The 17,986-nt window shown below is 36.1% G+C and overlaps 1 protein-coding gene across 1 annotated transcript; it reads left to right on the plus strand.

Annotated features, from left to right (window-relative positions):
• The first annotated feature begins 161 nt into the window (after nucleotides 1-161).
• LOC111504419 (uncharacterized) lies at nucleotides 162-17,055 on the plus strand. Its single transcript, XM_023158966.2, has 6 exons — nucleotides 162-687; nucleotides 1,293-1,988; nucleotides 7,623-8,255; nucleotides 10,858-11,026; nucleotides 13,500-13,698; nucleotides 15,994-17,055. The coding sequence occupies exons 1-6, from the start codon at nucleotides 544-546 to the stop codon at nucleotides 16,280-16,282; spliced, it is 2,130 nt and encodes a 709-aa protein (XP_023014734.1). The 5' UTR covers nucleotides 162-543; the 3' UTR covers nucleotides 16,283-17,055.
• The last annotated feature ends 931 nt before the right edge of the window (nucleotides 17,056-17,986 follow it).

Consider the following 17,986-nt stretch of genomic DNA (forward strand, 5'->3'; position numbering starts at 1 on the left):
AAATATCTAGAATTGTTATGAATGTAGTTATATTGTATTATAGATTTTCAGCTGAATTGTTATTGTATAGTGTTACTGTATAGTGTTCTCTCTCTCTCTCTCTCTCTGATAATGGCTTTTTTGCTTTCATTAAGGCGCAATAAGCCAAGATGGAAATAAATTTCATCTTGGAGCAGTGACAAAATACCTGTTCTGTAAATTTTCCATCATTCCTATGGTGTTGACATTGACAAGTTAATATTGACATTTTAAAGTTGTTTTATTTTGTGTATTTAAGTGTTGTTAGTTGTTAGTGTTAGTAATGATTGATTAGTGCTGGAATCTAAATATATAAGGAGGTTTCCTTATAGGATACGAAAATGAATGCTCCAAAAGTTGTTTAAAAATAGATCTTCGAATATAAGGGACACGAAATTGGAAATGTCTAGGATCACTTCCTTGTTCTTGAGTGATTTTCTGAAGTCTGTTTTCACTTAAGGATGTTCGTAAAACATTACTTTATATGGACGATCATAACAGCGATAAAATAACATTTCATGAGTTATGGAATCACCTCCATCAAGCTCAACTTGGTCAGAAGCTTTTATTCTCAGTGATGACAGTGGTCTTCTTCTGACAAATGGATCAGCTTCTAGCGGTAGTGCAAATGGAGATGGTCGACACGAAAGAAGATATTTTCCATTTGAAGTGAGATTTAAATAATATTCTTGTATGGATAAATTTTCATTTTGTTGCCATGTAGAAAGAAATCAATTTGAGGAGCTCACTACTCTCTCAATACGTGTACAAACTGGTCCCATAATATACGGCAATGAAAATCTACAATCATGAGAAATCTCTCCAAAATCCTTTCGGAAATATCCGAAATTTGCCCGATTCCTCTGAATGCAGTTGGTTAGTACCTCGTCCACTAGAGGGAGTGACATTATTTATGTTCGCTCCAACTCAAGACGAGGAATTCAAAGTATTGCAAGCATTTGAAATTAATATTCACCAAATTAAGATATTATGAAGAGCAAATATTAGCTATTTCATATATATAGTTTTTCAAGTTGTTTTTCTTATATCACAACATTTACTCTTTAGAGTAGCTTCCAAATATAAATTTTGATAAGCATTATATTGAAAATAATCTACTATTTTCAAGTTGAAGATCTAAAATCAGATAAAAAATAGTAATAAATACTGAAAAATAATAACACGTAAAATCATAAATCACTTGTCACTTTAACAAAGCCTTACAACACCTTTCTCAGTAGTTTTCTTACATGTAGTATCTGAAAACATTTCAGGATAGCGATTGCGAAGAGAGGTCTTTGTCCCAGGATGACTCTTTGGATGGAATGTCAGACATCATGTGTGGAGAGAATTTCAACACTCTTAAGAAAGGCCCCCATTGGACTGATATTTCAACCAAAAACTTTTCCCCAATAGCACCTCCACTGGAGTTTCAAGACAAACCGAGAATCTCAATGCTGGATTTTTTTTGTGAAAAATTTGCTGCCCAAATAATAAGAAAAGCTATTTACGAATACAAAGATGGCGAACTTAAAAAGCTGAGAATATTGAGCCAATTACAAAGACCACTCCAGATATTGGGCAGATCTTATTTTACATCAGAATTTGTGTCTTTCAGCCCATGCCACATTGGCAGACCTAACTCCAGAAGTTCCCTGGGGTCTTCCCGTCTGACCAGTTCCCACAATTCTCTGTCTGTCCCAACGGCTCAAAAAGTGGATGATTCAACGTTTATCACTCAAGCTGTTTCTCATGATACCTTGTCTTCGAACCAGATCAGTGATTTGTATAATGTACCTTTTGACAGTGATATGTATGCTGTTCCTCTTGATGTGGTCAAACCACCTCTAAAACCCAAACGGACCCAACCCAAGAAGAAAAGACGAAACACTGCCTCGGGGTGCAGGGAGCTTGAAGTTAGGCACTATCGGATGATTTCCACTAAGAAAAGCACAATTAAATCGGAAAAGGTGATTCTTTCATTCAACACTTTTTTTCATTTCGGAGATGAATGATGGTAAATTTTAAAACATAGTCATAAATCTAAAAATATTTGATGAAATTGGCCGATACTTGATGAAAATCTATAATGTATTATTGTGAGATCTTCACTAAACAGATTTACAAAAACGCAACATGTGTTTCGCCATACAATGGCTCCTTCAGACGTGTCTTTACTAACTAAATCTATATATATCTATCTATATATATATATATATATATATATATATATATATATATATATATATATATATATATCACAAAAAGGATTCGAAGCTTTATAACTTCTATTTCTTCCAATTAATTAGCATTCCTCAAACTGCAGTTTGAGGAATGTCAGAAGATGACAGTACTACCAACTGTCAAAAGCGCTCGCAGATAATTAATAAAAGATATATATATATATAAGAAGCCAGGCCATTGTATGGCAAAACACATGTTGCGTTTTTGTAAAACTGTTTAGTGAAGATCTCACAATAAAGGGTTTTTTGAATAATTCAAAAATATGGATATAGATAGACAAGGTATATTATTTTTGTAAATTTCACACCAATTTATTCTGAAACTATATTGATAACATAGTATTTATCAGTTTCATTTTTAATCTTAGGGTATGCTCACCAAATGTAAATTTTCATAATGTGTACTCCCAAGAATTTTGTTGGAGATTTTATTTCCAGAATATCACTATCATATTACTGTATGACTGGCAAATCTCATTTGAAAGTAATATTTGTTTTCTCCAATTTAATGAAGGCAGTTTGATTTCTACCATTCCTTCATTTATACTTCACTACAAAACTTGTTGAACAAATTTAATACTGCATAATTTGTGTTCCTATTGTTTTGAAATCCAACCTGTTGTGAACTTGAAATATTATTATGGATGGAAAAAACTTGTTTTTATCTTTTTGTTTGTTGTTATTGAAGCGTTAAAAATATTATGGCACTTTATAATTAACTGTTCTATTTAAAATTTAATCTTTTTCTTCAGTCACATTGAAATTATTATCACCATACTTATATTGTATTATACTCTCATTTCATGGTTCCGATCTACTCACTCATTTTCCTATTTGAATTATTGAAATTATTAGAACTGATTCTACTACATTGTAATGCTTTTCAGAGTTTGTCACATTGAAAACCATTCCATTTGTTTGATGTCACAAGTTTTATAGATGTATTTGTGATTGAGGAAAGCTCAATTATGAATGAAACATGCGTCACATTATTTTATTTAGTTGGAAAAGTAGAAAACTAATTAGTCGATGGTGCTATATTATCTGCAAGTACTGAGAACCATTGCAAATTTTACGTACGTTGAAATGGTCTTCACAAATTATATTTGTTAATATCTCTTTGGTATAATGCCTTGCTGCTTCCTGCCATGTACTTCATATGAAGGGTCCACTGCAATAATGATGAATGACCTTTGTTTATTGTTCTGATATAATGGGGTTTTAAGTTTATGAACAGTGAAAAAAACTCAGACTTAGAGATAATAATATTTATTTTAAGTTTAAAAACATATATCACAGTATTCGTAGGTATCTTTAATTAATTAAAAATTAAATAATATGGCAACCCACACATTGTCTATGTATGAAAAATGCATATACATTTTCTGTCTGATGCTCTGTCTAAGGGTTTGCAAATTGACTCTGTGTACACTGATTTCTCCAAAGCTTTTGACAAAGTTAATCATGAGCTATTGATCCATAAACTTTGTTTATATGGTGTTGATGGGCAAATATTGCAGGGGGTAATAAGCTATCTTACGGAAAAAACATCATTACTATTCTCATACTATCGCCGTTACATCGGGTGTTCCACAAGGTTCACATTTGGGACCACTGTTGTTAAACCTTTTTATCAACGATCTAATCAGCTGTTTCCCTGAAAGCGAAGCTTTGCTATTTCCTGACTATTTAAAATGTTTTAAAATAATTAAAAGTTAAGCTGATACATTGTGTCTACATAACGATATAGATTGCCTATCTAACTGGTGTTCGCAAAATGGTATGTGTTTGAATGCGTCCAAATGCCAAATTCTTTGCTTTCATCGAACACATCACCCAATTACTTTCGAATATAGTGTAAACCAAAGATCTAGATGTGATCCTAGACTCCACACATTTCCGATGTAATTCAAAAATCTATGAAGGTGCTTGGCTTTATAAATAGAACCACTCGTGATTTCACCAACATCACTGATATTAAATCTCTTTATTTTTCCCTGGTTAGATCTCATCTCGATTATTGTTCCACAGTTTGGTCCCCTCATTACGATATATTCCTCTCCTCTCCTGCGATATATTCCCTTCAAAATACGTGTATACTATGACTATACTGCATTGGAATGCATTTTTGAACATACCTTCTCTTGAGGCTCGCAGAAAACATAGAGATTTAATACTTCTACGCAAAATTATCAACGGACTGAGTATCAGTCCCGAACTTCTCTACAAAATATATTTACATGTTTCCAGTCGTTCAACAGGTGCAAACATTTTACGTTTCTTTTTACAGATTCAATTATTCATATAAGAGCTTTATTCCCAGAACTCTTCAATTGGCTAACTCTTTAAATAACTTTCAAATCTTTAATATATCAGTTTCCAACTTTAAAAATCATATTCTTCACTCAGCCATCAAATACTCTCTGCTTGTGTTGTTCTATTGTGTCTAGTGTTACTTGCCTGTAAGAATTATAGTAGTTCATATTGTTATACATTTAATTTTTTCTTAAATAATCTACTTGTTATCTTACTTCGGGATTGTATTATTCTTATAATTTACTTTCAATCCACTGTATTGCATCAAGTACATAGCACTGTCACTGTACTACTTATATCTGAATTGGGCTTGCCCGTGTATATATAAATAAATAAATAACAATGTTTACGTAAGCATGGGAGGGGGGTAAGAGCTTTGCTCACTATTGCTGACAAGGGGATGAGGGGTAAATGATGTAATAAATATGTCTACGTAATCCTTGAATTGCCCCTTGAGACAAAATTTGAGATTTTTCATAACCATCAGGAAGAGAAGCAATTTTAATTTTTAAATGCTTTTTTTCTGCTTGGAATTTGTCGCAAGTCCAACATGGGCCCATTTTGGGTTAACCGAATAAGTTGTTGAAGTTTTCATTGAAAAAGTTTCGAAATATTTTGTATAATACCTGTGACATTGAGCGTTCTAGCCGTGTAGAAAAATATTAAAAACTAAATTATCTAGGAGCTGTAAGCGATATTGCTAAGTTTTTGAACGAGATTATAAACTGCATATATCAAGTGACCTAATGACGGTAGTAGTTTGAATTTTAAAATTTTTGAACATTTATCATTATAGCAGTGAATCCTTGATATGAGACTTTCATGAGCGCCTTTTTCAGATGGTACTTTTACAGCAAAATTGCACAACTTTGATTGTATTTAAAATACAATAGCTCAATACTAAAATACACTCAAAAACAAGCATAATAACGTTAACTGACACAACATTACAACAAAGAGGAATAATAAAATCTGACCCAGTTTTACCAAACTGATGGGGAATACAACCCTCAGGAATTGTTGTGCCACATAGTTATTCAAAATTTTGAAGCCCCTACAGTTTTAATGTATACATAGTATTGACACTCATCCACAAGCCAATGTTTTCAGTTAGCTATTTGCATTTTTATTGTTTCTATGCATAAAAGAAAAAAAAATTAATAAATAGAAGTAAATAATCTAGCGTAAATATGTTTGCCCATGAAAAGTATCTGCATTTACGAGGGTGATCTGAAAAGTCTCCGACCTAACAAAGATAGTTTCTTCAGATTTTTTAAAAAATTTTCAACATAGTCTCCTTTTGAAGCTTGTCGCCCACTTGTCCGGCACAGCACGGCCCGTCTCGTTAAAATACTGATAGGATTGGAACAATGAAAAAGAATGGACAACCGTTCACTAGCCGGCACGTCACAGTCATGAGCATCCGTCACCGGAAAGGATTCCAGCTCTCCGATCCTGTCCGGAAACGGTACGTGCCAAGTGAGCGAGTCGCCGGCCAGCATCAACTTGTCCAAACGTACCTGGGAAGTTTCTGTCTCTATGTTTAATATTCCATCAGTTGACAGCACAGTTTCAGACGGTACCTATGAAAATGGACGAGGAAAAATTGAGTTGCTTGTTAAGGCAGGCTCTAGAATATCCAGAATATATGTTGGTTGTAGCTGGACAAGTGGGTGATGCTACTACCCGTCACCATCAGGCGACGGACAGCGCCGTGCTATGCTGTGCTGGGCAAGTATGCGACAAGCTCAACTCTATACACTTTCCCTGCGATGCTCTCATCTCTGTAACCCTTCCAAATAGTATTCGGCGTTTTTCTCTGCAAAATAATTGTTCACGAAGGTGATTGCCCCTTCGTTTGACGAAAATCTCTGTCCTCTGAGCGCAATTTTCAGATGAGCAAACAAAAATAAGTCGCTTGGGGCTAGATCTAGTGAGTGAGGCGGATGGTCAAGCATTTCAAACCGTAATTCGTGGATTTTTGCCAATACAACCGCTGAGGTGTGAGTGTGAGTTGTCTTGGTTAAACAGGATTTACTTTTTCTGCAAATGTGGCCGTTTTCCCCAAGTTCTGCCTTCAGCTTGTCGAGTAATGATGCTCTTGTATGGTTGCTCTTGTAATGGTTTTTCCTTTTTGAAAATAATCGATTGAAATAACTCCATGACTATCCCAAAAAACAGTCGCCAACACTTTCCCAGCCGAAAAAACAGTTGCTTTATTTGGAGCCGATTCCCCCTCTGCAGTCCACTGTTTGGAGTGTATTTTTGTTTTAGGCGTATAAGAGTGTATCCAAGTTTCATATACAGTAATTAATTAACGCAAAAACTGGGATTTATTGCGCCAACAGCTTTGGAAATGTTCGTTTGAACACGTTTTCGTTTTAACGCGGCACCAAAAGCGCGGACAGCTTTCTCATCTCTAAATGTTGATTTAATATGTGACAAATACGTTATTTTGACATGTTTATAACCTCTGCTATCTCTCACTTTAATTCGACGGTGGTCTGGCACCATTCAGTGAACTTTGGCCATGTTTTCTTCGGTAGTTGCTGTTTTTGGACGTCTCGAACGTTCATCGTTTCCCAAACTTTTACGGGCACGTTTAAATTTAGCTGCCCAAAATTTCACTGTGGTGACTGAAGGTGCAGAGTCCCCATACACAGAATCCAACTCATTTGCGTAAGCTTTCAAAAACAAATATTTGATGACAGCTCATTTTCATAAAATCACATCAACTCACTCAAACGACTGTTACATAACAACTGTGCCTCCAAAATGGCTGAAACTTTGGTGAGTAACTGTCAACAGATGAACAACGAAATTCACCAGCTTTTATTTACGTGTGCTGCTATCTTCATGTTGAATCGGAAACTTTTCAGACCATCCTCGTAGAATTATTCATTTTAGTTCACATTTCATTTTAATAACTTATTCTAGAAAAATATATGTCCCTACATATTTTGGGATGCCATGAAGATATGGCGAAACTGTTCATTCCAAACTCTTATCCACGATCTATCTCATAGTTGTTTCATTGACTTTCAGACACAAGCCTTGAAATCTGACACAAAAAGACACAGCCTAGCTGGTACTTCGGCCTCTATACAGGTTGAGCCGATTCACATGACCCTTCAGGAAGTGCGACAATACTTGCAGACATTATATTCAAGCTCTTCAGACTCTTCAGAAGTACAAGACAAAATATACAAGCCCAAAGCCACCATCTTAGTTACAAATAATAATAAATATCCTACAAATACTAGTCTGCTGATAAACAGAGATTGCACTGTTTCGAACACCAATGTTAGATCGAAGAAGAGTACTTTTTTGATCAATATCAAGAATAAAAAAGTGAAAGATTCCTGTGATAATATCGGAAAGCAAATCAACACGTCTCCGACGAAAAAAGACGATAAGAGGAGGAAACCTGCAAAAATATTCTCCTTCAAGCAAACCTTGTGCAACATGTTTCGATTCAAAAGGTTCCTCTCGCCGGAACACATGAAGGTCGGTGGGACTGAGAAAAATTATGGTGGTAACAGCAATATTGTAGGCGATGTACATAGTAATATTAGTAGCAGAGCTTTGCCGCCTTTGCCGATGAAGGAAGTTATTGGAGAAGTGATTGACGAGGAGCAGACTTTAGATTTTGCAACAAGCATCCAAAGGGTTAAAGATGTAAGTATTCACTTGCCTCATGAATAAATGTTAGTTATTGAATTCACAAGATTCTCTCTAGAGAGCTGACTGCTGAAAGTGGGTCGCTTAAACGACCCGATGGAACATTCACTGCCTCTATAAAGAAACGTTAGAGCTTTTGATATAATAACACTTTCCTGTAAATCTGACTCTTGATAACAACTGAACTCCCGTCTTCAATGGCGCTAAATGCTCAAAAAAGAACGATTGGTCAAGAATGTTATCGCAGCACCGGCGTGTTGAATAGGATATCAAGTCGTTGCAGCCCTTCAAATCTCCTGGAGAAGATTGTATACTTCCAGCTCTTCTTCAAAACGGACTGGATAAAATTTTACCTATTCTCATAAAATTGTATAGAGATAGTCTGGCATGGAATCATATACCACCTAGTTGGTTGGCAGCAAGGGTCGTATATATACCTAAAGTGGGTCGGAAAGAACCACATACTAAATCGGTACGACCAATCAGCCTTACATCCTTCCTGTTGAAAGGAGTTGACAGGATTCTAGAAGGACACATCAGGAGGGTGGCATTATATGAATCTGTCGATTTGCCGGTTTGATTCGCATTTGACAATGCACTACCTGAATCTATTGGATCATCTCTGGCTAGGAAAGGTATAGAATCCATAACTGGCAGATTTATGCTATGCTGGTATACAGAAGTGCAACTACGACTCTTCAAGGCAAAGCCATTGGGTTCAGGGTCACCAGAGGCTGCCCTCAAGGTGGGATACTATCTCCCCTTCTGTGGTCGCTCCTGATGATAGTCTGCTTGATGCCCTCGACAGAAGAAAAGTAGATCTGCAAGCTTATGCATCTTGGCAAGGTCCACGTCGGGAAGGTAGCTTGTAATATCCTTCAAAGCACGATGGACGTTGTTCACAGTTGGTGTCTGAGGGAGCAAATGTCTGTCAACCCCAGCAAAACTGTGATAATCCCATTCATCAGGAGGAGAAAATTGGATTATCTAACGCCACTCTCCCTCAATGGTGAGGTCATTCTATTTGGAACAGAGGTGAAATATCCTGGCATTGTCCTTGATAAAAAACTCACCTGGAATGCTCACTTGGAAAAAGTTTTACACAAGCCAGTCTGTCCCTATGGACATGCCGAAGGCTTTGTGGTGAAACTTGGGGTTTAGGTCCCAAACAAATCCTTTGGATTTATGTGATGATTGTCAGACCAATGATCACTTATGTTGCGTTTGCCTGGTGGTCAAGTGCTTGACAGAAAATGGCCCAGGCGAAGCTCTCTGGCTTACAGAGGTAGGCTTGTCTGGCCATCAGTGGTGCCGTCAGTACCACACCGTCAACGGCCATGGATATCCTTCTAGATCTACCTCTTCTCCACATTTTTCTGGAGAGAGAGGCTAGATGGACTGCATATAGACTTGTGCACATTGCCAATTGCACAAATCAATTTAATGCAGAGTGCAACAGACTGTTGGTTGACACTGGAAGTCACAGCATTCTGTTAATGACCTCTGACTTTATGCCCCCAACTGTCAACTACGAACTGTTCCCGAGTAGAGAAGACTGGATCCTCTGAGAGAAGGACATATTAAGGGCAGATGGTTGTTGGTTCACAGATAGAGCAAAACACCTTCCGGTTCTGGTGCAGGTATTGTTTTGGTTGCAGACCCAGGACAGAGATATCAACCTGCCTAGGAACCTATGCGACTGTATTTCAAGCAGAAATTTGCGCTATTGAATTGTGTACGGAGAGATTGGAAAAAGCCAACCTCACACACAAGTACACAAGTCAATAAAAATATTCTCGGACAGTCAATCGACGTTGGAAGCTCTTGGCTCCTACCAAGCAATGTCTAAATTGATAGCAAATTGCCAAAAACGACTTTCCTCGATAGGAAGACTTAACAGATTATGTCTGGTGTGGATTCCTGGCCATACTGGCCTGGAAGGCAATGAGCCTGCTGACTCCTTTGCAAAGGAGGGCGCGGCAAGCAGCTTCAGCGGACCAGAACCTGTCATTGGCATTGCTTTAGGCTTTGCCAAACAAAGATTGAACACCCGGATGGCAAGAAGATTTGTGAACTTCTGGTAGAGTCTTCCAGCATTGGCTCACTCCAAGGCGTTTATTCACCCTTTTAAGCTAAGGGATGAACTACAATTTCTAACAGGCCTTCTTACAGATCACTGCCATTTGAATCATCATATGCAGAGACTCGGACTGTCAGAAGACAGTGTCGCCTCTGTTTGGAAAATGATAAAACATCAGAGCACATACTTTGTGCCTGCCCCGCTGGGGATCGAATAAGGCTTCTAGAGTTCGGCAGAGCCGTACTCTTATTATCTGACCTGAGTTTATTCGGTTGAGTATGAATAGGTGTGAGCAAGGAATAATTAACAATAGGAAATATAGTCCTTATTTGCTATGTTCTTGAAAAGTGGTATCAAGCAAGATACATTTTAGATTTTTTAGTCATTCTTAACAATAACCAAATTACTTGTTACTTGTGCCACATTGATACAGTGGCAAAAAACATGTGTTTTTTATATTAAATTCCTTTCTGTATTATATATTTTCACAATGAAGCTATAAATTGTTTTTTTTTGCAGTATGGATGGTACTGGGGTCCAATTTCAAGCGAGGCAGCTGAAAAAATATTATCCAATGAGCCAGATGGATCGTTCATAGTGAGGGACAGCAGTGATGACCATTACATATTTTCATTAACATTTAAACTTAATAACTGTGTAAGACATGTTAGGATAGATCATGATCAGGGTAAGTAAATTCAAAAATCACCTTAGTTTATTGAAAAATTACTCTTTGACCATTATTTTATGAACTAGCTGGTTTATTGCATCTTCACTCTTTTTGAAATGTTACTAACAATATAATATAAATAATATCAGTGATAGTGCAGAAATAATAGTGAAGAAATAGAAAAAAAAATTGTTTACTCTAACAATAGTTGGGGCAATAAAAAAATACACATGTATCATCAATGAAATATGTGATAAAACACATACTTTTATTATTGTATCCTTTTCCTCCTCCATAAACAAAAATTTTTTTTGAAATATTCTTGTTTTAACTAATAGAAAAAGTATAGTATTCTACTCGCAGCAGAAATAGTCATCATGATTCATATTGCCTACCTTCGGCTCGCGTCAACTAACTTCATTCTCATGAGTGACAGCAACATTTCATTTACTTGAAATTTATTTTTTTTTCTTTTTTCTTTTAAATATACCATGAATGTATTACTATTACAATATGTATATATTTCCTATATTCAACACTTTCATAGCAAAATTTTATACTGTGTCCTGTAACTTGGTCTAATTCCTGTTTGGACAATGAAAGTTTTTTTTAGTGTTGAGAATAATTTAGCATATTTATTGTAAAGAACTTTATCGTAAACAGTTAATTCAATTCCAGCCATAAGAAGTGAATGTAGTAAAAAACAAAATTTCAAGGAGAAATTATTTTCCTTTGAGAAAAATGTATTGGCTCTCCACTTCTTCATTAGAATTTGGATAAGGGGGAACTTAAAAAAAGATATAAAAAAACTAAAAAATTATCAATTTAAACTCTTTGGAAAAATATGTAGGTCAAACGCAGATGATATTTCTTTCAGATGTGTCCTCATTATTTGAAATATTCTGCTGATAATGTTTGAAGATTGAATTAACAACTGCGAAAACGCAAGCGAGTGGTTCCACCTATGTCTCGCTTGCGTTTGCACAGTTATTTTTATTAAGTACTTTTCTTGGCTATTCACATATTATCTTCAATCAAGGACCGCCTGCCCGGTACTGACGATGCCCAATAGGCTGAAACAGCTGTCTACCGATGGCTCTTAAATTGAAATCAATATACTATTTATATTTTGATTTTCCTGGAATTATTTTCCAGCAGCTTGACTACATTAACCTTTCTCGATGGATGGAAGCTAACCGGAAATGTCATCCCAAATTTCTGCCACCGCAGTTGTCGGTTGATTGGTCAAACCACCAACACTGACATAAAAAACTTGGCAAGTTGACTTGGGTGTCACACCAATAGGTGGTTCCACTTATGTTTCGCTTGCATTTACGCAGCTATTTTTATCAAGTACTTTCTTGGTTTTTTCTCATTTTGTCTTCAATCGAGGACCGCCTGCCCGGTACTGACGATGCCCAATAGGCTGAAACAGCTGTCTACCGATGGCTCTTAAATTGAAATCAATATACTATTTATATTTTGATTTTCCTGGAATTATTTTCCAGCAGCTTGACTACATTAACCTTTCTCGATGGATGGAAGCTAACCGGAAATGTCATCCCAAATTTCTGCCACCGCAGTTGTCGGTTGATTGGTCAAACCACCAACACTGACATAAAAAACTTGGCAAGTTGACTTGGGTGTCACACCAATAGGTGGTTCCACTTATGTTTCGCTTGCGTTTACGCAGCTATTTTTATCGAATACTTTCTTGGTTTTTCTCATTTTGTCTTCAATCGAGGACCGCCTGCCCGGTACTGACGATGCCCAATAGGCTGAAACAGCTGTATACCGGTGGCTCTTAAATTGAAATCAATATGGGAATGATCAAAAAGTTATAACAAACTTACCCATGTATGTTTGAGTCAGTTCATGTATCATTTTATAGATATAGATCATAGTTATGTAAATCAGTCTTCGCTCCACAGTAAATACCTGAAAGTATCCAGCATCAATGAGATAGGAGCTGACCTACTACATCGCAATACCATTCTCATTGCTCGATTTTGTAGCTTTTGTAATTGGGATATTTTATTCAGATCAAAGCAATATAGTAATGTAGGGCAATATTCAAAATGAGGTTGAAAGCTAGTCTTATACACAGTTATTCTGGAATTTAGACTGGAGTTTGGGGACACTTTATAAAAGAAATATAGTTTTTTCAAGATTTTTTTTTAAATATCCAAAGTGGCTACTAAATAATAAATGATTATCCAACATAAATCCCAGATATTTAAATTCCTTTACAATTTAAATTTTTTCATTGTTTATTTCTATGTTAATGTTACTACTATTTATATTTATAAGCTGTAGTAATTATCATTGCCTAACTTTTACTTAAGTTTAACTTCAATTTATTCATTTTCAAATATTTATCCATATTTTGATCACTGCTCTATCGATATTCCCGATATCCGTTATTACCGATATCCTAAAATTATTCAATATCATCATCATTACATTGTTTTACATTTATGTCATATTTCAGGTAATTTTAGTTTTGGCAGCTGTACCAAATTCAAATCTCAAACTATCGTGGAGTTCATCGAGAATGCAGTAGAGCATTCGCGTAGTGGTAGATATTTATTTTTCCTTCATCGGAGGCCTGTGATTGGACCAGTTCGAGTACAACTCCTCCACCCTGTATCTAGGTTCAAGCAGGTTCAGAGTCTACAGCATATGTGCAGGTAAATGAACTTATTTTGCTGACTTAATTATAAATTTTCATCCATGAAAAAGATGACCTGTTCAAATCAATCAAATTTTGTGTAAAAATGGAATTAAGTGCTCAAAAACACTTGAAATGTCGACAGTAGCATACGGTGATTGTACTCCAAGTCAGAAAAACGCTAACAAGTGGTACAAGTTTTTCACAGAATGTCAAGAAGATGTGAATGACGACACCCCAACAAATCAACAATCGATGAAAATGTTGGAAAAGTGAAAAAAATTGTTATGGAGAATTGTCGAATCACTATTAGAGAAGTTGCTGAGGATTTTGACATATTGATTGGCTCATGCCATGCAATTTTTTCGAAAATTTTGGGTTTGAAGCGTGTGGCAGCGAAGCTTGTTCCAAAATTGCCTTGACCAAAAAAGTCGTCGCATTATCATCGCTTAGGAATTGTTGAATGACGTCAACGGAGATGTAGATTTGCTTAAAAAGGTCATAACTGGTGACGAATCATGATTACATAGCTATGACATCGAAACCAAAGTCCAGTCGTCCCAATGAAAGAGCCCAGAAGGGACAAGACCAAAAAGAGCAATGTCACTGTTTTCTTCGATTACAGTAATGTCGTGCATTAGGAGTTCTAGCCACATGATCGTATGATCAATAAGGAGTATTATTTCAACTTGAAAGTTATATTTTTTTGGGAATCGTTGTTATTAACAGTAGCCCAAATAAGTTCAATGAGAAATGTTATGTCCGTGTTCAAGCAAAATCTCATCAAATTTGTATCTAATATGATACTTTTTATTTACCTTGATCAACTCGTATAATTCGGATTTGAACATGTTAGGGGTGAACATAGTGCTTTTTTCGAGCAGCAACTTCACCATATCAGCCTTCCTAGAATTTGTGTTGGGAGCTGGATTAATTTGAATATTATGGTATGGAGCATTATCGTTCACGACTACCATATTCACAGATACCTTTGGGATTGTTATTTTTTGTCACCATTTACCATAATTTTCAGAATTCATTTCTGAATGACAATTAGGTATGAAGCCCATGTCACCTCCTGCATAGACAATAATGAGTCTTGGTTCCTTCGCACTATTTTTAAATAACCCTGTGGTTGATTCATCCGTCTAGTTCTTGGAAGATGTACGTCCACTGTGAAAGTATGTTTTATCAAGAAACACAATTGGTTGCTGTTGGCTACGAAAATAATTGATTTTTTGTAAATACTCAATGCTCAAACCTATATATTTTTTTTTAATTCTACGCCACAATTCCCAAAACATCATTACTCTTGTGTTGGAACTCTTTTACCGTAATACTACACCCTTCCTTCTTATGAAAGTCATAAATAATTCGTCTAACATTGGAATACTCATACTCGGGAATATCAGTTATTAGCGCTCTTCTAGGCCGCTTCTTTCTTAGCATGGAAAATTGTACTTCTCCATTATTCGCAGAAATTAATTGCTCCCCTTCTTTAACCACTCTTTCAATGGTTCTTATTGAAATACAAAATAAAGATTGGTGTTGAAATAGGGGCAGGCTCGCCATCACGTTTGGCGCTTGCGCTCAAGCCCACTCCAAAAAGTCTATGGTAAAAGTTTGTGATTAAAAATTATATGACGCATTATAAGTTTGAATTATAAGTTGCGAAGTCATCAGAAAGAAATTCCTCAGCTTTATCTAGCAGAAGTTTTTTCACTCTTTTTTCGAAACTGTGTAGCAGGTTAACTTTCTGAGTGAAAGGGGGAGATTATTGAAATATTTTTTGCTGTTATAAAGAATCGAGTTTTTAATTTGTGCTGTTGATGGGATAGGAAGAGGAATATTGAATGTGAGACGAGTAGCATAACTTCGAGTTGAGTGTGAGATGTTATCTTTATGCTTTTTGTGAATTGGGCAGACTGTTTCTGAAATGAAGAGGCAATAGACTGTTAAGACGTGGTGAGTTGAAAAAAGGGGCTTACAGGGATCTTGGACTTTTGCTCTGGTCATGAATCCCACTGCTCTTTTTTGAATTGTGAAAACTTGACTGATTAAGTTTTGACAGGTGCTCCGCCAGAAACAAACTCCATAACATATGTTGCGTTTTTGTAAAACTGTTTAAGGAAAATCTCACAATGAATTGTTTCTTGAATATGTTATGAATTTTCATCAAATTTTGGCAGATTTCATCACATATGATTAAATAGTGTTTGTAGTCATCGAGCTAAGGTATCCACCTTAGCTAAAATTATTGAAACTTCTGATGTAACATGTTCCTCTAGTACATAATATTCATTTGATTTCACAGATTTGTTATTCACAAAAACGTCAGGCGCGACCTAATTCCGAGCCTTCCCTTGCCGAGAAGGATGATAGACTACTTGAACACTCCTTATTATTATTCCGAGCATTTCATCGATATTTCAGAAGGCGAACAAAATAATAATAGTAGTAATGACAGTAGAAGTTCTACCTTATCAGTCCCCAGAACCGACAGTGATCAACAGAACGTCCAGTTGGTTGTAGATCCCAGTGTACCTGTTAACAATTATATCATGATCAACGATACGAATTCATCCGACACCAGACAATCTTAGGTTGTTACTTCTCCAGGTGCAGTTGGCAATACTTTGAATTTTGATAGACATTACATATATTATGTAGATAAGTATTTATTTTGTATTTATTAGTCAACCCAACAGAATATGCGCTATAGGGTTTTCCCTAAAAATTATTAAGTTGCTTAGCTTCTACTAAGGTACTGAAAAGGTTGTGGAAATTGTGAACTGACTCTATTTGTGAGTTAGATGGTTCTAACATTCTTGCCACTTTTTTTAAGTAGCTTAAATCTGTTACATACTTGCTAAACCATTAGAAAACTAAACAATTCTTATATGAAGAGAGAGCTGTATACAATTCTATCGTATCCGGCTCGAAGGGCCAAAGCATTCTTTCTGCATGTTAATCTATATTTAACATCATCAATCATTTGACATTCGTCTGGTGTGTTGAAAATTGTGATTTTGTTGGTGAAAGATGGTTTAGTATTCTATGTCACAATACAGCTTTCTTGGTACTTTGGAGTTCCTACGTTATGAATTAATTTTCATTTATTTTCTTATGTATTTATTTTCAAGACGTGCAATTATTTTTCAGACCAAAGCTCAAAATGTGATTTTATTGTTTGTTTGCTTCTTGTCAGAGTTAGTTTTAATTTATTCTGAAGGCTTCATATGTAATAGTTCATAGTGTGATAAATAGGAATAAATGATGAGTGTATAAGATTGAGGCTAAACTGTTTTGAAAAAATAACATATTTAATAATATATTTGTTTTTCAGAGAAATTCAATAATAAATTGAATACACTTTTTTGTTTTATTTTTGATCAAGTAACGCAAGAGCTAAAAATTAACTTTAAGTGTTCAAGCCAGTCTCAGATATACCTACACAGTAGGTTGAATGGACTGACGCCTATCAGAAAACAACTACTCCCCTGGCTAATAACACGAAGGGCGTTGGATTATATCCGACAGGCGTCAGTGCAGGAATCTTCACAGAAAATTTCCTGCATATGCAATTGGCAATACAACTGAAATAGTCGACTTTCAATTTTGAAACGGGCACACTTGCAGACCGGTTTCGGGCTTCTTAGCCACTCGTCAGTACAAGATAGTGGCCATCACCGACCTAAAGTCATAATTGAAAATCGGAATGCTTTCAGAGTATTTCATTCCTCATCTTAAGTTAGAGCGAACAATGAAATGTCACTCCATCTAGTGGACGAGGTACTAACCAACTGCATATCCGAAATTTGCCCTGCACTGACGAGTGGCTAAGAAGCCAGAAACCGATCTGCAAGTGTACCCATTCCAAAATTGAAGGTCGACTATTTCAGTTGTATTGCCAATTGCAGGAAATTTTCTTTGAAGATTACTGCCTGACGCCTGTCGGATATAATCCAACGCCCTTCATGGTATTAGCCAGGGGAGTAGTTGTTTTCTGATAGGCGTCAGTCCATTCAACCTACTGTGTAGGTATATCGGAGACTGGCTTGAATGTTTGAAATTCAAGCATAGCCCACTGTTGAGTTAAAATTTGGAGGTAAAATTCAAAATGGTCATAGATATATCATGCGAGCATTGTGTAGGGTAGGAATTTAATGGTATGGTATACTTGGTATACTGATGGGTCTGAGGTGGATGAATCGGAAATGGTTGAAATGAGAGTGATAGAGACAAGATTCCAGCTCTTCCATCCATCATATTCATGGTGCATGCTATACAGTCATGTGCTCGGAAGT

Source organism: Leptinotarsa decemlineata, unplaced genomic scaffold (genome assembly GCF_025532065.1).
Source record: "Leptinotarsa decemlineata unplaced genomic scaffold, Ldec_3_MD MMD2_tig00003736_RagTag_RagTag, whole genome shotgun sequence".
Classification (NCBI taxonomy): Eukaryota; Metazoa; Arthropoda; class Insecta; order Coleoptera; family Chrysomelidae; genus Leptinotarsa; species Leptinotarsa decemlineata.

Coding starts and splice junctions, on each gene's coding strand:
- LOC111504419 (XM_023158966.2), top strand. CDS start 544: ATGGAATCACCTCCATCAAGCTCAACTTGGTCAGAAGCTTTTATTCTC. Junction 1,989..7,622: donor GCACAATTAAATCGGAAAAG/GTGATTCTTTCA, acceptor ATTGACTTTCAG/ACACAAGCCTTGAAATCTGA. Junction 8,256..10,857: donor GCATCCAAAGGGTTAAAGAT/GTAAGTATTCAC, acceptor TTTTTTTTGCAG/TATGGATGGTACTGGGGTCC.